The sequence below is a fragment of the Cyrtonyx montezumae genome, unplaced genomic scaffold (assembly GCF_038088225.1).
Source record: "Cyrtonyx montezumae isolate F1298 unplaced genomic scaffold, pur_monq_1.0 scaffold_3, whole genome shotgun sequence".
NCBI lineage: Eukaryota > Metazoa > Chordata > Aves > Galliformes > Odontophoridae > Cyrtonyx > Cyrtonyx montezumae.
This window is the reverse complement of record NW_027072034.1, coordinates 36,652,673-36,673,585: the sequence shown is the minus strand read 5'-3', so window position 1 is coordinate 36,673,585 and position 20,913 is coordinate 36,652,673. Positions and strand designations below refer to the sequence as shown.

At 39.9% G+C, this 20,913-nt stretch overlaps 1 protein-coding gene across 1 annotated transcript in view; it reads right to left on the bottom strand.

Moving 5' to 3' along the window:
* The window catches only part of LOC136051678 (cohesin subunit SA-2-like), a 54,052-nt gene that overhangs the window by 6,695 nt on the left and 26,444 nt on the right, over positions 1-20,913 (bottom strand). The window contains exons 13-27 of the mRNA XM_065741230.1: positions 15,655-15,762; positions 13,652-13,760; positions 12,640-12,757; positions 11,709-11,812; positions 11,189-11,281; positions 10,998-11,087; positions 9,796-9,999; positions 8,343-8,419; positions 7,294-7,381; positions 6,392-6,469; positions 4,544-4,636; positions 3,709-3,877; positions 2,171-2,322; positions 1,508-1,609; positions 61-215 (exon numbers count right to left, since the gene is read on the bottom strand). Coding sequence (XP_065597302.1) covers positions 61-215; positions 1,508-1,609; positions 2,171-2,322; positions 3,709-3,877; positions 4,544-4,636; positions 6,392-6,469; positions 7,294-7,381; positions 8,343-8,419; positions 9,796-9,999; positions 10,998-11,087; positions 11,189-11,281; positions 11,709-11,812; positions 12,640-12,757; positions 13,652-13,760; positions 15,655-15,762 — 1,740 coding nt within the window. The remainder of the gene's footprint in view (positions 1-60; positions 216-1,507; positions 1,610-2,170; positions 2,323-3,708; positions 3,878-4,543; positions 4,637-6,391; positions 6,470-7,293; positions 7,382-8,342; positions 8,420-9,795; positions 10,000-10,997; positions 11,088-11,188; positions 11,282-11,708; positions 11,813-12,639; positions 12,758-13,651; positions 13,761-15,654; positions 15,763-20,913) is intronic.

Below are 20,913 nucleotides of genomic sequence, written 5' to 3'. Positions count from 1 at the left end.
GAAGTACAAAAAGTAAGTAAACCAATGATTGCAGACCAATCCATGCTACGTGGCACGTACTTGTGTATCATGGCAACAGATTCTCTAGATTTCAGCTGGTCCCAGCCAAACGTTAGTGAAAATCGCCGTGCGAGTTCTTTCATATTTGTGAAGGAAGTAGAAGACAAGTCCACACCAGTACTGCTGTCTTGGTTTTCCACATGCGTCTGAAACAGCTGCAAAAGAAGTCCCAGATCAGCAACGACATGCAATCCTACAGCCAAACAAACCTTCAGGAGATCACAGAGACACAGACCAAGCAACGGGTAGCTCACACAGACAGAAACCTTACAGAAGAGCCACGTCCTCTGATAGTACACAACCGCAGCAAGCACCAAGAACTCGTTCAAAACTTGCTGCTCTGTTTGACAGATAGGAATAAATTTTAAAAATGAAAGGTGGAAAAATATATGCATATGAAGAGAACCAATTCCTGAAGGTGATGGATGCACTGATACCATCTCTTGCTGTTGGGTCTCCTCAATCGAGCCCAAGAGGACTATTTGCCTGAGTTTCCACACTATCAGAATGCAGACGTAGCACACAAGTTTGGTGCCAGCACAGATGAATTTCCAAGAGTGAAACTGGGTCAAAAGCAACCTTCAAGTCCAATTTCTATGTTTTGGATCTTTTTTTCCCCCAATACTACATGGAGCTAGCTTGTTCCATTCAACCTGTTAACTTTCAAGGTCAAGCAAAGGCCAGAAACAGTCTGTTGCCTATGTGATAGATAAACACAAAGTCCTGACTGTGTCAGCAGAATATATGTAGCCAAGTGCTGCTTAGCTTTATCTGGGATCAGATTTCAGGGGCTGGGTCATAGATCTAAGCCCCTGGCTATGTGTGTGAAATAAGCAAAGCTCAAGTATCAGCAGCCCCTGGGAGGAGCCTGTTCTGTGGCTTACAGCAGGACCCCAAGCAGCTCTGGTCATGGGCAGAGCCAGCAAAAGCAGCTGCTAAAATAGCTGACTGGTCTCATCAGTCAGCAGCTGCAAAACCCTTCAGAAGAGCTGTGCCCCACCTTCTTCCATGAAGAATACAATGAAAGTACTGGAGCTTAGAGCTGGCCACGTTTGTAGTTCTTCAAATTCAGTAGGAATTAAGGTAGTCAGTAAAACACAGAATAATATCCTTAACCTTTGTTAGGGTTAAGAGATGTCTACCACATCCCAAGAAATATTCTGTAATCTCAAAGATAACAAATCTCAACACACTATGCCTTTGAAGATTAAAACAAAAAAATACGTGCACCAAATTATGTTTCCACAGGTGCAATGATCTGAAAGGAGTTTATTTAAGACATGCAAAACCACCTGTGAAAAGAAAACAAAGTCAAGGAAACAACTTCGTCCAGTAGGGTTTCTGATAAATTTGAGTAATTATGGCAAGGTAGGCAAAAGATGCTGGTATGAACACAGCTGTCAAAAAAACCCACAAAAACTATCCTCTTTCTTTATCATAAACTTACCTGCTGCAGACAGAGAATCAGTGTTTTGGCACTCTGAATTTTGTTACTATGTCTTGTCCTGCTTAGGGTTTCTTTAATTATGTCTCCAAAATCATTGTAGGTCTATTGAAAGCAATAAAACAAATGAGAATTATCATTTTATCATATTTTATCATATTATTTCCTTTTCACGGTGCTGGGAATACATAAAATACACAAACGTGTTCGCGTCACACAAGAAATTTGTTAATATCAGAACACCCAAGCTAAAAAAAAAAAAAACAACAAATAATTGAAACTGTACTTCTGCTATTATTTCACACCTAAAACAATGGTATGCTCCTTTGGGAGAACTGTAAAGAACTGCAGTTGTTACAAAAGAACAAAAGCTCCTCAGGAGAGGGAAAGAGAGTTTCTTATACACCTAACCAATGCTTGCTCAGTGAAGATCAATATCCATATTCAGGTATTCCATTTTCAGGTACGTCCAACATCCTGTTAGCTGACTCAAGGCAGCTGCCCACTCTGGGTTGTTCTTAGCCCTCCTCAAATACAGCTCCAAGTGGCTGAAGCTCTACCAGCTGAGCCACAGCACTATTAAGTCTGTGTCTTTCACAAACAGCGGAGTCGCTTTCAAGCTCTGAAATGCGCCGGTAGAAAAAGCAACCTTATATAAAACATTACCTTCACATAGTGCTTATAGATCTCAGCAGCTGCAGTCATCTCCACCACATTATACACTATTAGCTTGCAATATGCCGCAAGAAGACTCCGCTTTTTGTGCAAGTTGTCGAGTTTGCAGCTTTCGTTTTTTCTCTGCTCCTCTTCTGTCAGGCCTAGGGAAACAAAAGCACTGAAGCTTTGTTCTACTACTTTATTCAAGGTAGCTCCATTTTAATGACCAACTTTCATCTGAATAGCACCAACTCAGCTGTTCAGCCAACATGCTAAGCAACAGATGCTAGTGCTCATTTCTGTGTGTGTCAGAAAACACAGGTTTTCATTTCCACTTCAAAGTTTGCAGTTGATGACAGTGAAAGCGAGTTATCTGCACCATCTTCTGCTCTGATCTTCATAGAATTCTAACTTCCACTAGTCAAAATCTCCTTGTACAACACTGCTCACAGCTAGAAAACAGAACCAAGCATACTGCAAAATAAAAGGCACAAATACAGAAAGTGGAAGAGACCAGATGCACTGCAACCACATTTTTGTTTTGCTTTCCTCACAATAACACAGATGCTACAAAACCAGCACTTAAGTAATCTCACATTGCTCTGAATGTATTAAGCCTCTGCAACAAGGATTAATCACTTGCTGGACAACTTGTGGAAAGCAAATACTCTTCAAGAGTGTTCCAGCACAACTGTGGAAGTGCTTTGGATGAGCTTCTGCAGCAGGAGAGCTGCAACACACTCCTTACTGCTGGGAATATAGTCTACCAAACACCAAAAGACAAAAGGCTGCAGTCTTCAATCTATGATTCCGATGCATACCATTCCTGCTCCTAGCATGGCTGTAGGTCTAGAAACAAATATGAATCAAGTGACTGATCAGAAGTACCTGCAAATTAGAGTAAAAACTAAAATGGACCAGCAGCCAGCTCTGCAAACCCACAGCACAGCAAAATCACTTGTGCAAGAAGAAATCTGCAATGGGATGCCAGGGATGCTTTGAGGGTAGGAATGAGAAATCAAAAGCATCACACAACACAGGTCTGAAACAGAACTCAGAAGGCCATCTAACCCAAAACAGGATAAGCTGTAACAGTTTTCAGTACATAACACTGGCAACTTGAAGCACAACCAACTTCAAAAAGTCCCATGACTAGGATACTACAAACTCCCTGAGCATTTCTTCTATTTTATCTCTACCCTTACCATTCAGGATTCTCTTCTAAATATCAATTCACTCCACGCTGCCCACATCAAAATCCACTGCTTCTTTTCTCTGATGGCTTGGAACAGTCCATGCAACAACAAAATTGTGCTGTAGGAAACTGCAAGGCTTCCCACAGAGATGGTTAACACCACCTCTGCCACCAAAGTCAAACACTCATTCCCAGCCATACGTGCATTACATCAGCCTTTTCTAGCTAGGAGTAAACGGGTGCTAAGTTCCTGTGGTTGACCCATGTTGGATACAAACCAGTTAGTTTTTATTCATTGAACCATGTTATAAAGGGGCCAGAAAAAAAATGGCCCCCATTCCAGGTATGTTACCTTTGCTTCCCTCTTCTTCCTCCACAAAAACATGTTCCTGGATAAAGAAAAGCAGTTTTTCCTGAAGCGAAGCGCTGGGAAGGCAATCTAGGAGTCCTACTGCTTCTTCATTATTACTTGAATCTTGATGGCTCAAAATCAGCAGCCAGTCACAGAGTATCATGAAGGCCTGGATCAAGCAAACAAAACCAATGAAAGATTCAGAGACCAGGTCACTTTTAATGCCAATTCCAACAAACACAACAGGTCCAAATCTGGTTTCTATCCTACTTCTTCCTCGTAAGCTAAAGACTTCTGTTTTCCCTAGCCTGTGATAAAATGGCACAGCTGAGCCCTTCCCAACCCATGCCTCAGGATACAGTATATACAAGCACCATGTATAAACACCACCTAAAGAACTTCAAAATCCCCTGGAAAGGAAGAAGCACTCATTGCAGCACAATATCCCTCTTTCAACATGTGAATCATTGGGTAATTTCTCCAGATGTTTTGTTTTTTAAGTGACATTCACAGCAAGGCATTAAAAAGCAACGATAGCAACTAGTACAGTGATGAATCTAGTCAGAAAAAAAAGTGATTATCAAATGGCAAACAGTCACCCAGAATCAGGCCTTGATTCTGCAGATTCTTGCAGACATAGCTACACTTGACTAAAGCCCTAACTTCAGTGGCATTTTAATTAAAATAATTTTAATTTTCACTTAAAATAAAGAGTTGAGGGTAGTTCATTTTAAAGAGTTTTTTCTTTCCTGGTCTTTTTTACTGGTATGAAAAGAAAGGCGTTGAAAAAAAGAACAGAGCACAAATGCCAGTTAAGTGATGTAAGAACACAGACCTTTTCTCTTACATCTTTTTCCTTGTGGTGGAGGAAGCACATGCAAAGCTCACTGAAACGCCTCAGCTCTCTTCTTAACGCCAAAAGTGTCTTCTAAAAACATATGTAGGAAAAGCAACAGGACAAAGATTTCAGAGGCTGTGTTTCAATAGAGAATTTCAGCACAAACAATAGTTGCACTTTTTTTCCCACTGACACTATTCATTTAATAAAGCACAGCTGATGACATTATGAAAGAAGATGACATCTCTCAGAAGCAGCAGCTATGAATTTTACAACTATATTTTGTTTTCAGGGATGATAACTTGCATGTAAAGGTCAGTCCGTAAGAATGTGGACTTTTTGCTCCCACTCTGGTGCAGAAAGGTGACAAATAGTGGTACGTGTGCATCAGCCACACCTGCTGTGGCTTGAGGTGTTCAGGAAGCCACAAACTTTGGTTCTCCATTTGTAGATTTAGTTGCCCTGATAGCATTTATCCCTCCAAGCAACTACAAGGCATGCAGAATGTACTTCAGCTTACCCTTATAAAGCAGTGTCACTTTAGAGATGGGAATGGAGTCACTCAAATTCTAATCCATCCAACCTAATTTTCAACACCCAGCATACGCGTTGCCTTCTGGAGTTGTTCTCTCTCCTTCTACTGATTTCAGAGAGAACCCGGTTTAACTACACTGCCAACTCTGGCACTCACAGACACTTCTCTTACTTAAGACAGTGTACTTGATTTGCCCACAGCTACAGAAGACTTCCTGGTGCTTCACCAGGTCCCAGCTGCTGCACTCTACTGAGCTCTGAGCAATCGAGGAGGAGCAGGGAAGAAACAGCCCGAGAGCTGCCATCCAGGAAACATCCTTTTTCGCTCTTGGGATCTCTCTCTCAGCCAATAACCAGATTAGGTCCTGCAGAGTGGGCCGTAACATTGTGTTTCCAATCAAAATATGCTCCCATAATGAAGGGCCAACTTAAAAATTGTCCTGCCCCATTATCAGGCTAGCTAATAGTGTCTGGGCTGGAAGGCAGAACATATTAGAGCAGTGAGATGCAGACATCCAACTCAGGAATGGAATGAGACAGGAATAGACAGTGAATCAGTCTCCAATTGGGTAACCTCCCAGCTAGCATTTCTCACACAAAACAAATGCTCCTGTCACTGCCCCATTCTGTACACACATGAGCACCAAGAGGAAGGGGACAGAATAACCAAAACTGCAACACTCAGTGTAGTCAGGAGAAACTGCACAGATTGACATATGTCAATCTAAGCAAAAAAGTCTTCCTCTCTGTGTGTCTTAAACTAGATAGTCTTCTGGGCTATCTAGCAGTGTTTGACACTATACAAAGCCAAGTAGGAAGGTGAGTAGTTCACTGATGAAAAAAATAGGTAGAAATTTTGAAGAAAGTGATACGTCACATAATATATAAGTAAAACAAGAAAACAAAAATAAAGCAAAGCAACAGAGCTTCCTGGTGTTTCACCAAATATTCTGTCACTTAAAAGAAGAGAACAACAAACTGTTTGGCAGTGGAACAAATTCCTTATCTCCATTAAGCACCAGGAATTCTCTGCACATGTTCTGCAGTAAAAATAGAGGTGAACTGTTCACTTACTCTCTTGCACACCGAAAAGACATAAACACATGAAAAACAATGGGAAAAGGAGAAGAGGAAAAGAGGTGGAGAGAGAAAGGAAAGGAAGGGTAGAGAGAGGACGGTGGCAGAGAAAGAGAATGCTCCAACTCAGCTTGGTTTCCTCAAGAAAATGCGAAGTTTGTCTCCTTCCAACTAACTGAGAACAGAAAAACATCTTCTATCTCTAGAAGCACAAAATGATGTGGAAGGGCCAACCTTGGCAGAATTCTCTGCAGCCGCAGCTAGTTGCCACAGGAGAGAAAAGTACGTGCACTGGAGAGCTGGTAGGATCACCTGCAAATAAAAACATACATCCTTTATTTACAAGAAAGGCTTAATAGCAAAAGCGTGGCATTCTGACCACTGTTTGCACAACTACTCATGCACTGTAAATATCTCTAGATCCTCAACGTAAACTCAGTAAGTTTACACACAGGTCAATGTTATCTGCTGAGAACCTTCGTTACTAAAATGCTGCTTCTGACACCCTTATGTGTTCAGTGGAACATAACCACGTGCTACAAGGAGTAGTAGAACCATGTAACAGAGGCTAACTTTAGCTTAGCTTTTTAGGATTTCTCTGCAGTCTTTGGTGGAAGGCAGATTCCTTCAGAGGGCAATTCAGAGCACAGGACAAAGGTTTGTGCTCTGATGCTCCATCTAAAGCCATCTACCTTTACACACTGGTTGCAGAGCCTCGTCCACTCTTTGCCAAATAACTCTAAATTCTCTTCTGAAAATGGGGCCTGGTGATAGGAGTACTTCACCTTGTAATTCCATAACATACCTCCAACTTTGCACAGTCACTGTTTGAATTGAGGCAACCAGACAAACAAAAGGCTGCAGTTGAGACAACAAGTAATTACAAACTCTTCTCATCGAGCATCAATTTGCAATGCAACAGCTACAAGGTATTCCAAAGAACGTGCAAACCATAAGGGGATCCTCACAGTCCCAACTATTTCATATAATATTTCAGCCCCAGTTTCCCAGATTGAGAGGTGGAAACAGTACCTTTCTGTCTCATGTAACACTCATACATGGCATTATTTAACATTTTCTAATTTTCCTGCTTTCAACAAATCAAAGTCCTTCAATGTTGAGTATCAACAACTCACCAGAACAGACAAACTCCCATGTTCCATTTCAAACTGCAGTAACTTTGAAGTCTTGTCATACAAATTCCACTTGGTGAGATCATGGGCGCTGCAAGTGGGAAAAAAGAAACAATAATGACATGCTGATCAAGAAATGAAATCTGGACAAATAGGTTAAATGAATCCTATTTTTGCCTTCATGTACAGCAGTAACTTTAAATAACTAATTACTAAGCATCGGGGGGAAGGAAATTAAGCTTTTCATGGCCAACTGCTGCAACCTTTAGTCCAGAACTTTGCATTCCTGCCACAGCACTGCAGTGTCTGAGGGGTGAGGAAAGAAAAAGCTTGCTTCTATACCTCTTTCTGAACAACCCATTAACTAAGCTCTCAACAAGATCTAACAAAAAACTATTTCATTCAAACTTTAAGAGTGTTTCTAATATTCTCAAGTGTTTGCAAGTCAGCATAGGCTTTGCACTGAATAAACAGAGCAGCACTAGCATGCAGGATAAGCAATATACATGAAGCAGAAGGCCATTTCTCCAACTCTATACTACCTCGCATGATAATTTACTTGGTGAACAATCACTGGAGAAACAAGGGATTTTGAGAAAGGCTTCTGAGAAAAGCACATTCTAATAAAAGAAAAACAAATCAATCAAAACAGAGCAGACTATATCTGCTGGGAAAGGCAACAGCACTCACTGCACCTCCTTCAGACTGACCACCAGTGCTGACTGTAAGGCAGTACAACAGCATCCCACTAGGAGAGAGGCATCATGATGACCCAGCTGAAAGGACCTCTGCATCCACCCTGACATCCTAACTCTAAAACATACACTTCTTAACCCAAGCTAGGGCTGATGCTCCAATCTCAGTAACAAAATCCATAAGCCAAGACTACAGTTCTGCTCAGGAGAAATTAAATCCTGTGACATCTCTTATAGGGATCATTTTCCTGCTCTTGTAAAAATATTACTAAACCCAACAATTCTCATTTGGCATCTGTTAAAGCAATGCTTAAGTACATGGGAAAATAAAACAACATTATGTAAATAAAATCTCACTTATGAAAAGCTGCTAATCTTCTCAAAGCAGAGTGCATCCGGGAAATTTCTCCTGCATCCATACAAAAACCTTCTTCCTAAATTTTGTAGGTTTGGGAAAGAGAAAGGAATTAGCCAGCATGGGGCAAAGTAACTGCCGTGCTCTCTTTGCAACCAACCCAAAGTTTGAATTAGTCTCCTCCAGCTCTCCCCAGTCCTTACACCTTCAGCCATATTGTTTATGCCTTCCTCTACAGTAAAATGAAAGCAACTAGCTGTCTGCATAGAAATGTTGTGAGTCTCCCTATCAACACTAAATCCACAGCAGCTTCCCTAAACTACAGCACTGCTAACAGTAAAACTAGCAATTAGGCTAACACTGAAGTGTTAAACCTCACATGGTTGCAAGGTATCTCTGGAAAGCTAACTGTTCACATGGTGCTGACTCCTCTTGCTTCCAGCTGCCAGATCACATTCAAACATAGCTAAAAATACATTAAATACTTTCCCATAGATGCAATTGCTGCAGTTTCCACAAGGATGCTACGTGATTATGGAAGATGGTATATGCAACCAAGAATTAGAAGGGAGGGGTTGCAAGAGACAAATCTCTTTATTTAGGTATGGATTACACTATGAAGGAGTTGAAGTGCTAAACCAGGGGATTCTTATCTTATTTCTCATAAGTACACATTATCCCACATTGACATAGATATCTATTTAAGAGCAACAGAATAAATCCAATCTGAGGTTAAGGAATTTTTTGGCTTGACGCATTTTAGAATATTCCAGTGTCCAATAAAAACCTGCCAGTGTTAACTCTCATTCCATGGCACAACACCTGTTCATGACCACACAGTTGATCAGATCAGCTGTGGGCTTCTGTTGTCCAGTTCAGCCAGCAAGTTATTCATATCACCACCAGCTGTTTCTGCTTTTTAGCACTAATGAAAATCTTTGAGGGAGACTCTGCAGTCCTCCTTCAAGGGGAGAGTCATCATTTCCAAGATCCCCAAAGCTATGCAATCTACGTTACTGATTTTTTTTTTCCTACAGCCAAAGTCACACTCCAAAGGGCATATTGCATACATCAAATACGAAGAAGTACAGAAACATCCCACCTGGAGAACAGCCTCACCACCTATAGATCCCTAGCACTTCTTAACTATCTTGCACAATGTATCTCTGGCATAGTAATTCTGCAGTTGTGGAACCTGGGCCCATAATATTCAGAAGACATAAAATGCCCTGTTGCTGCTGTGGACCACCTCATTTATTATTACCATTCTATTCCTTCTTGTACACTCACCAAGTAAAACAAATTATCAGTCTTTTCAGAGGAGCAAATCCACCTTTGAAAGCTCTCCTCCTCTCAAACAAGAGAACAGCAGGCAAAGAATAATCCCCTTTATTTTTTCCTCTTTCGTTTTCATATGGAAACAGTCTGCTTATCTGCACAATGAGTCACACTCACCTTCTGCCAGAAGCCATCTAGTAGCTGGTTAAGCTGTCCCATCAACTCATCTATCAGCTGAGTTCGGGCACCATCCACCTTGCTGTAGATGGCGATTTTTTCACTGCAGAGGATATAGTAAGTCCTGGAGGAAGCCTCGAGGACAGACAAATCAGAATGTTTGGACACAATATCTTTTATCTCACTCAGCAAAGCATCCAAATGCTGTAAGTGACAAAAAGGGTATTACAGGTTATATGCACGTAAATCCTCTTACGCTTCAAATATATTTCACCTGGTCCATCTATCTCTCTATATAGGTCACACAACCAATATGAAATAAACTCAAATCTAAGGAGCAAAGGGGTAGGACCAGCAGATACAACTTTTTTCTGGGTTTATAGCTCTACTTTGTTATAATTGTCTCTAGATCTTCTTATTTAAAAAAATGAAGTAGCTGTTTTAACTTCACTATAATAATAAATACAATGGTAGGGAATAAAAATGCTTTTCCAAAGGAAAGGAGTGTCTTCAAACAGCAAAAGTTGTCTCCTCTGGAAGCAGAGGATGGAGGATGTTTCAGATCATATCAGCAACATGGATCTTCATACTTAGTGAGAAAAGGAAGCTTCACTTGTACTATGCTACTACACACTCTTGCAGCTAACATTTTGTGCTGAAAGTAACTTAATATTACCTCCCTGCAAACATCCTTGCTTAAGAGTACCTAAAACTATTTCAAGGATTTCATCTATCCATTTCTGACCATCCCTTTTTCCCACGAGCAGTTATAATATCTCTATTCTTAACCTTCAGTTACCATCAGCCCCTAGCAGCTGGGAGTCAGCCTTCAAGGAGCATGAAACCTATTCTGTAGTAAACTCCTGGAAGATGCCAGCTGAGACACACAGCATAACCCACCCTCCTTCTATCCAGCAATGAAAAACCCCACAGCAGGCCTACCACATGAAACCAAAACCTATCCCCCACAGGGTCCAGTCACAGCATATCTAATGATGTTGACAACTGACAAACACAATGCTTTTCTTTGTCAGCCCAAACCTGAAAAGTAAAGCCTGAATAAGACCACTTCCCTCAAGGTATGAGACCATTTATTTCTATTTCAACAGGCTTGTGTTTGTTCCAAGTCACACAAAACTCTGTACACTGTCATATAAAATTAGCACATTGCACATGCAGAGACCATCCCAATTCCTATTCACCTTCTCTAGATGTCCAGTACTGTAAACATCCAGATCGTAATACTGTGGGATCTGCAGAAGATTTGCCACTTTCTGTGCATCTGTTGAATACTGCAGAGAAAAAAACAAAAACAAAAACAACAGGATATGAGCGCACTGCAGGAATTTTAATGAAATATTTAACATGCATTCACAGAGCAGCTGTTAGTTACCTTTGCCAAGAGCTGAGGAAGCACCACAATAAAATGTTCAGTAATTTTGGTACAATCTTCTGATTGTATTTTCTTCTCTTTTACTGACAGAATCTGCAGACAAAGCATTTTGTTTCAATTATAAAATCTCTTAGATCTGAGTGGAACTTTACATGTAATCCAAGGTTAACTTAGATGCCTTTATCTAAACCAAATGAAGCCTATCTAAAGATACTTTTCCATGGAGACAACCAGATGCTTTTTGATTTTCTTGTTAACCTTAAATTAGATGCAAATCACTGGACAACTATACTGCATGGATAAAATGTTCACCGTTTGTCAGTAATTTACTTCAACTGGCTTTTTCTCTAATGCTCATCCCCTTCAACACCCACCACTACTAAGATCTACAGGTCAACAGATGTATGCCATTTCATAAAAAATAAACCATTTTATCCTAAAGATATAGGAATATGTTATCTGGCAAAGCACAGAAGGGAAAAAGAATGTGATCAAAGGACAATAAATAGGACGCACTGACTTTTTTGGCTGCACCTCTGCCCACTGGAGGATGACCTTCAGCAGCTTCTCTAACCGTTGCAACGATAATTTCGATGAGAGCACTTTCCTGAGCATCATTCAGTGCTGGAAATAAATCAATCTCCTTTCAGCTTCACACAAGAGAAACAAACATGCACCAACAGCTAATGAAAAGCCTACCCATTTATCTGGGCAACTCCAGAAGGACTACAGAAAGATGCAGTGTTGCTAAATAAACACTTCGAGTGCGTTCGATTTAATTTGAAGAAAATTATTTTCTACATTTACTGAACACAGCTGCAATTATTTGTCTCCTAAGAAAACTACTTAAGGCATCTGGGATCTCAACAACACATGCAGCTTCACTAAGGCTTCCCTGCTGACTAGTGTCTCGCTTAAGATAAACCTGTTTCTTTGAGCTCCAAAATGCTTTAAGTTATTGGGTCTGCAAACCTGAAATACACAACTCCCTCCCATTCTACTAAAGCAACTATTATTTAAGTCCACTTTAAAACATTTTTAATACAAAAAACTAACTCTTTAACATGTTAGATAGCAACACATTCAACATGTTGTTCTCCTTCTCTCCAGTCATGAATAGCAGCCCAAAATCACTGTCCATCAAATTTTCAGATTCTCATCTTTTGGGCAAACAAACAACAGAAGAGCACGATACTTAAGCTTATTTATACAAGTATTCTTGCAAAGTTTCTAAACTATCATTACACAGAGAATACTAAATAGAACAACTATGTTGATACAAGTATTGCATTGGCAGTGCACTGAGATGCATCTGCATTGTGGCTCTTGGGAGCCACAATCTGGGATCAAAGAGCACTGTGATACGGAATGGTACTAAACTGGCTGAGGCAAAGCTCAAAAACAACATCGAGAGGTTTATTCAGACAAAGATGACCACTCTGCTCACCAACCTTTTCCATCTCCTTCACCATTTTTTAACAGAAGAGTGGTCATGCATTCCCAGTCCTTCAGGAATTTGCCTGCCCAGTCCCACAAGCTGTCTACGAGGTACGCAACATGTTTGTGCAGCTAGGGATTAAAAATACAGGCTTAGAGAAGCATCATTAGAAGAAATACTGGTTCACACGTTCCTCTCCATTTTTTCCCCAATTACAAAGTTGTCATTCAAACGTACATTTGCACACGGTATTCCAATATATTTGGTTTGAGGCTAATCAGCATTTGAACAACATGTCTAGAGGTCCCTCCCAACCCCTACAATTCTGTGATTCTGTGATCTCTAGTCTATAACAACGCAAGCAAGTGGAGGGAAAAAAAAAAAGCAGAAAAAGCAGGAAAAAAAACTCTTTTTCTCTTATTATGGTATGTTTCCTTTATAATTTAAATAATCTCTCTAAAAACTAGTTTCCAATTTGCTTTTACATTGCTGTTCAAAACAAAAAATCCAACCTTGGGACAACAAATAGGTTAATATTTCAGATAACGTCTGAAATTCTTTACACATATATGAGAAATGGCTGTGCCTGAGACACTTTGGCCAGACGTAGGTCTGCATCACTGCAAAAGCCAAATAGCAAAGTACAGCACTTAATCTGACAGTATCTCAGAAAAACTAGTCCATTCTTAGCACAGAACCACGGTACAGCAACCCCTATCCACCTGCACGAAGATGCACGTGTGTACCAAAACCCACTCATGTGGTGGTACTGGTCCTTTAAGATGCTTTCAGAAGCTGCTTCAGCTTTGATTCTCTTTATTAGCAGAGCTGTAAATCAGTCTTAAAACAACAGAACAGAAACGCTCCATTCTGTCTTCATTAACAACTCATCCTAAACAGAACATCCTAAATACCAGTACTGCAGAGCTCACACCTAGAAATACCCTCCAAAAGGAAGCCAGTACCTGATTTAAAACACATCACTGAATTGAAAAGGTTTGCACTGCAAAGACTGTTGTCCTCACCTCACTCTCCAGGAAAAAACATATTAATCTTTTCAACTGGTCAGTCTTTGCTCCAATCTTCTTTTCTCCTTTGGACAAAACTTCTTCACTTTCTTCACGACTGAGCAGCCTGCCAACAGAAAAGGAAGTCAGTTAAGTTCTGCCACATTCCCTTTACGCTCATTTGCCAACACAACACAAATTCTTTCAAGAATCCCACGACTGTATTTTTTCTAAATACATACTTACTCTAAATCGTATTAGACCTTCATATGAGATGAAAGGAAGAGAGATTAAATTGCTTTCCACTATGAGAGATTTGCTGTCCCTGCGGATGCAGAGGTAATTTCTGACAGTTTAACAGGTACCCTGCCAACTTTCTGGACAACAGATGCAGATTCCAGTGTTGAACATATACTGAGGTAGACATGTTCTCATACTGCAGAAGGGGTTAGCTCTAGGCCGAATTTAAACGTTAACACAGTAAGAATACTGCTACCCAACCATTACTGTACATCTGAAAGAAAGTACAGTATCTCGTATTTGCAGGAGGCAATTTACAACATACTCAGTTTCACAAACACAGTGGAAAAACTGCTCACAATACACGATTTCCATTTTCCTCTTTACCTTAAATGAGTGTGAATGCACTACTCGTATGAAGTGCTAATCCCTAAAGACATACAGGAAAGCCATCCCCATAGATTCACAGGTCCAAATGGCTTGGACTTAAAAGCAGGATCACACTTCTCAGTGTCAGTGTAAGCTTATGCTTTCATAAAGTGCTTTCACAGGTATAATTTATGCCAGCTCTGTAACTAATCGATGTTAAAAATGCAGACACTGAGATTTCATGTATACACCAAGAAGAAAAAGAAAATCCTTTATACTGAAATTTTTATCAGCATAACCAGGAAAAGGAACTTGTCACTAACATATCTACCACACCAGAAAAGACATTTCTATACTAGTACTAGAGCCAGAGAGAGCAATAGGGCAAAGAACAAGGAAGAGGTTTAGAGGGTCAGAGTGCCCATGCTGCAGTGGGAAGCTGAGAATAAAAAGTCAAGTTATCAAGGCAATCAACTTAGTGGCAAAAGACAGCCATATTCCAGGAGGAAAAACAACTGATTTATGATAGAATATTGGGTCAAGCAGAAAAGGCTAACAGTTGAGATGGAAGATTAATCAAAAGAGAAATCTATCTTCTTTTGTCTTTCTGTTGGACATGGCAACACAAACTCTGGCACGTCAGCAGTTCAGCTAGATAGGAACAGGCAGATAGGAGGAGATTCTGCATACACAAAAAACACAAATCATTATTTCTAATTTTTTCCCCACTAGTGTCTTGCCTAAATAGTTCTATTTTCATTTCTCTTTGTAACATAACATCATCTCTCTCAGCCACAGAGGCCAGAAACTTTATTTCTTCTCTTTTTAGCGTGCCAACTCTATTCACTTCATGCAACCATTGTCATAAGAAGCCCATCTATAAGAGTTACTCCTGGGGAAGATAAACCCTGCACTTCATTAACCTGACAGAAAATTGGGAGGTCTTTTTAATCTGCTGCATCTCTCATTGTTCAAAGCCTTTACAATGTACAAGGCAACTTCCAAAGGGAAAAGAGGAGGCCATTTTTGTGATTAATCACCAATGCTATGGAAATGCAGCAGATGCCAGGTGATGAATTAGCTTGTAAGAAGGAACGCAACAAGAAAAGAAAGAAGAAAGGAGGCGTACTCTCAACATAGGATGGTACCTGAGGATCAGTCAGTTGTTTCATATTCTCTGTGTTAGTCTTGCAACTTTTCTCATACCTACTGGGGAGCGCTGTGCAGGGAAACAAGTGATTACCCCCAGACAGCATTTCTCTTCTGATTCAGCAGAAGAAAGCACACCTACTATCCTTATGGTATACGCTTCCAGCAGAAAAAATGAATGCTTAATATCCCTCTTAAATAAATCCACCTTCATTCTGAAACAAATGAGAATGTGCAAGAAGCAGGCAGGCAGGCAGAGATACCTTTTATAAAGGAATTCCCCAGCTGCTACTGCAAGCGGACGGTGCGTGGTATAAACAAACCGGTATAAGGTTTCACAGTCCTCAGCTGATAGCACATCCTCGCAGTTCCTAGGCAAAAATAACAACGGAAGTTATAGTTCGGGTTGATCTGCAAAGAATACAATGAATGAGATGTCCAGTTGTATTGGACCTGACGCTCCATAGCCTTGCTTACATAGCTAACGTTTTGTAGGACATATCTAAACATGCTATCAAATGGAAATGGCAGTACTTCTTACTCGTTTTGTAGAGAAGCTGAGGTCTGTACAAGCCATGAGTAATTAGGCCCATCGCATGGACAGAATATTAAGTTAAAGCATAATTAAGGTTGCTTAGTGGCCACGATAAAAAAAAGAGTAATACTGATCAAAGAGAAAAATGATGCATCTATGCTTAGATTATTGTCATAGAAGATTAAATAACAAGAAGCCTTCATCTTGCAGTACAAACAAAAGGCATTAGTACAGTATTTTAAAACTCATACTCTGTTACACTAGGCCTATACGGAGTCACACACAAAAAGAAATCAAAATACATACTTGATAGCATGCTTATGACTGCGGCCTTTCTGCCCAAACACACTGAAAATCATCTTTTTTTTTTTTTGACAGTCATTCAGCTACAGTTTTAACACACCACATGTCAACTAATAAACCTAGAACGCTCTATGGGAGTTCACAATGGTGTCACTATCAACCATTTACAAAACAGGAAATTGTAGCATCAAAGTTCAGTAATCCACAGAAGAGATACCAGAGAAGTGAAGACCAAACCAAGGGTTACAGTTTCAAACTGCTTGCTTTCTACTGCAATTGCAACGTCGTTGAACTAAGCTACACGAGAGAATGAGACAGCAACATATGAGATCCTTCTGCTCCCTGCAGCCAGGTGAAAGACTTCTTAATCTATTGTTGTGATCAGTTCTCAGCTAATGTCAATATAAAACCACTTATAGCTGCAATCCAACACTGCTTCTAAAACTGAGGATTTGTACTCTCCATTTGGTGGGACTGATGCCTTTAAAGAATTTGCACCCCTTCCTGTGCTTGCCTGTTTGTCTCCAATCCTAGTGCATCCTTCAGCAACCTCGCAAGTCACAAGACCCCAAAAGATTATCCTCAAACTTCACTGTAATGAAGTGAGCTCTCGTTACGTGACAGCATAACTGGGGGGCTGATTAAAAATATTTTCTGTAGCACAGGCTGGGAGCTAAAAGAAATGGGGAGGGGAAAGCGCTCATTTCTCAAAACCAACAACTTCTCATTTATGGAAGTTGAAACCTCATGAATTTTATCTTTGCTGTGTATTTACTCATGTATTGCTTGAATCTTCAACATTTTTTCCCAAGTTTGTTTATAATGGTCACTGGCATGGTAAAAATGTACTTAAATGGAAGTGGTGATGGTCTGCCTGCAAAACTGATGGGTCAGTCCTGCAAGATAATGTTTGCCCTCAATCAAAAAGAAATTTTAGCAGGTTTTGGCAGCCTCTTATAACGTGCAGTTCCCCTGAGTGTACAGTTGTGGTAACAGAACAAATAGAAAGTGCTCTGAGTATATGTAGGTATCGTGTAATCAGTATAAAGGAAAATGCTCGTGTGATTCTTATTCAGCTATCTACAGAACTGGGGAAATAGCATAAAAATGTGTTTACTGTTGTTAAAAAAGAAGATACTGATAGAGGTAATACGGTGCATTAGCAACTCTGAACAAGCATTGGTGGATCCTGAGATACCATGTTAGAGAATGAAGCTTGAAAAAGAAGAAATTTCAATGTAAGCACACTGTTATAACAGGATCTAGAACCATGTGCACATGGCACTGAGGGACACAGTCAGTGGGCATGGTGGAGATAGTCTGACAGTTGGACTAGACACTAAGAAGTCTTTTTCAACCTTAATGATTCAATGATACTTGAATTTACTCATCTTCACAGGCCCCATTTTCTTCTTCTTTGCACATTTACAGAAACAGTGAGACCTGTGTGTCTCTAACTAAAAAAAAATTCCTTGAGCTACCTGAACAATTTAGGCAAAGTGCTCATTAGCATGCCTGCAGTCTCTTTGGGTAGAAGTTAAGGATTTTGCCTTTCCAGTACAAATGAAATTCCAACCTCCCTGTTTTTAACTTTGTCTTCAGTAAGGCTAGGACTCTGCCCCAGTTACACTAGCCCACAGCAGTGTCGTTTCCTCTCTCTTAAATGCAAGAGTAGGTCAGCTGTAACAGCTCTGATCATTTACATAACAGGCCCTAGTAGCGCAGAAGCAAAGGAATGAGAAGAAACCTCTATGTACTATTACTACTTCCCACATACTATTCAACCACTACTCTGTGTAAGACAATGAGGTTTACACTCAAAGCTCCCACTTCAAGGAAGTAGCAATGCTTGGCTACACTGCCACAACTACCAGTAATGCTAGTACAGTAAATCAGTGCCTTTCTTTTTACATGCATAACCCAATAAGCACACATTCAAAGAATAGTTTAAATACAGCAATAATACTGCTGCAAATTTACAGCCTTCAGAATGCCAAGCAACAGATAAAGGTTAAACCAGAAGTGCCTGCCAGTGTTTAGGTGTCTAAAAATAAACAGGCATGGCCTTCCACATACCAGTGTCATGACACACCATTTTCTCTGTGCTTCAGTGTGAACATAGCTCAGAGAAGTTGGGATCCTCTAGAGAGAGATCACAGACCCATTTTGTTCTGCCTATGGCACCAGTTGAAAGATTTCCTATCTCACCTTTTGTTCTGTTTCACTGCATGGAAGAGACATGACTATGTGACTGCTGGAATCACCTGTTGTGGTGCTGCTTGTACCATGGATAACCATCAAAATCACAAAATAAAACCAAAATACACCTGATGCACTTTTCAAAGCATCACCTCTTTACTCTTTTGCTTTTAATGACAGGAAAAGATCATGCAAGAGAAAGGTCTGGCATATGTTAGAGGGACACTGGTAATCCAAGGCACAGCACCCCAAAGATACTAGTTCATTTTGCATTTTAAAAAAGTTCTAGTTAAATACACACATCTGCAAATACATTGCAAAATAGTTACTGTTGCATTAAGCACCACCATCCAAAAAATACCTCATGACAGCATTCTGTTCAAGAAAACAGAATACATCAGCTGTTTTTTATACCTAAAATGTTATTTCCTTTTTTCTGCCCTGCTGTCATGGCACATGCTTCAAAACAGCATTTTGATGATCAACATGAGAGAAAGTAACATGGTTGCCACACTACAGCCTAAGAAGAACACTTCTCCATGCACTTTAAAATAGGATTAGGATGTTGCAATGCACTATGATTCCGTGGCTACGCTGGGACAGAAGACAGGAAAATGCACATTAGGAAGATGTTGTATGGTACTCTGTTTTGGCTAAGAAATATAACCACAGGCAACATGGTTACATTAGGCATTCCTCTTCTTTTTTTTTTTTTGTCAGATCTTCAGATAGGAAAGATAAGACTTCAGAATAGATATAAAGGTTCTTGAACAGAGGTGTTAAGGTGACAGAACGTCACTGAAGGTTAATTTCTAGAAAAGTAAAAGCCTGCAAAGATAGAAAAAAAAAAGGAAAAGGTAGAGGAGAAAGCACACACCTTCGTTATATTTTGGTCTTCCACTTCTGTGTTGTTTGCAATAGGCTTGACTCTTCTAAATGACAAAGCACAGCTCTAACTCCACCTCAGTAGGAGGGTGGGCCTGGATGAATCACAGAGGAGCTGTGAGGAGCTCCATGCTATTCCCTTTTGCTAGTATGTAGTCTGCTGCAATTAAGTTATTTGTGCAAGAAATCAGAACTGTGCTGGGTAATTTGCTTTACTGAAGAAAGATCTTTGTATTGCTACTTCCCCACCAACATCCAAGTAACACTTAGTTAATTTTCCTAAAAAAGCACTGGACAAAACAAAGGTGGTTAACTTTCCTATGCAAAGCAACTTCTCTTAAGCTTACTTTTTATAATCACATGAAAACATGTTATATAATAGCATTTAAGCCTTCAATACAACTTGACTTTTTCTCTGAATAACCTTGCTAGACAATGCATTTGCCTATCAAATGTTTCTTTTTATTCCACAGTCCTGTGGAACAAGCCTACAGAATCACGAAGTTCAACTCTTCTCTGACTCTGAATTATCTGCCATGGTATACTTTGTCAACTCCAGTTTTCAAGATCCAACCAGAGAGTAGGCCCTCCTTCTCCAACCTAAAACAGCCATCCCAGCCTCAGAAAAAATGTTTTCTTTTTTTTGTCCTTTTTTTTTTTTTTTTTATTAAAGGTACAGAGATGATGTATCCCTAAATGACTTGGGCCTTTTGTGCAAAGCAGAACACCCAGAACTAACAAGCCCCAGTTTCCTGACCTTTAGGTTGGATAAACCCTACTTACCACTGTCAAAGTAGTGAAGTGAGAATTAATGTATTTATCAGCTCCAATAAGTAGTTTAAATGAGCTCCCAATGAGTGCAATATACTCACAGTTCTCACTGAGGCAGCTCTTCCATATTTGAAACTTCAGAGGTTTGTGTTTAAATCTCAGTTTAATTTCTACTTACATTTAACTAATGCGATATGGGGTAATTTCTTCCTTCTTTGCTCTTTACATTTCACACTGTTGGTAAATTCCTGCCCTTACATGTACTACTTGTAACTGAAGTACGTCAATGCAGTTATTTAATTACTTTTGCAACCTTTTCCACACTCTCAACTCTTTCAGCTACTTAAGTACACAAAATTGAACTGAACTGTCTGGCAGCAGCAGCCCCACTAACCTCATTTACCTACTGAAGGACAACATTTGCAGTAAGATTCCTTGGCTTCTCACTGTAACTCTATTTTTTCTCCTTCCCATTTCCACTCTCTCTCAAATTCTTTGCAGCATTAATGCTAATCGTTATGTATCATTCAGTAGCATTAATAATTTCTGTTACTCTAAGCCTCACAGGCTCATTCAGTTTCAGGATCACATCTGTAAAAATAGAAAACCACCAGCCCAAAGACCTTGGCATTCAATTGAGACAACATACAGCAAAGAAGGAGAAAAGATAGCTCAGAGACAGACAAAATGAAAATACAAACATGGATTTGGAAAAAAAAACCAAACAGGTAAATGCATAGCAAGAGGACTTTGAATTGGCACCGCCGTGGTCTTTTTTTTTTAAACAGTGTAGTACATTTAAGTGAATTGAAAAGATCAGTGTTATCAT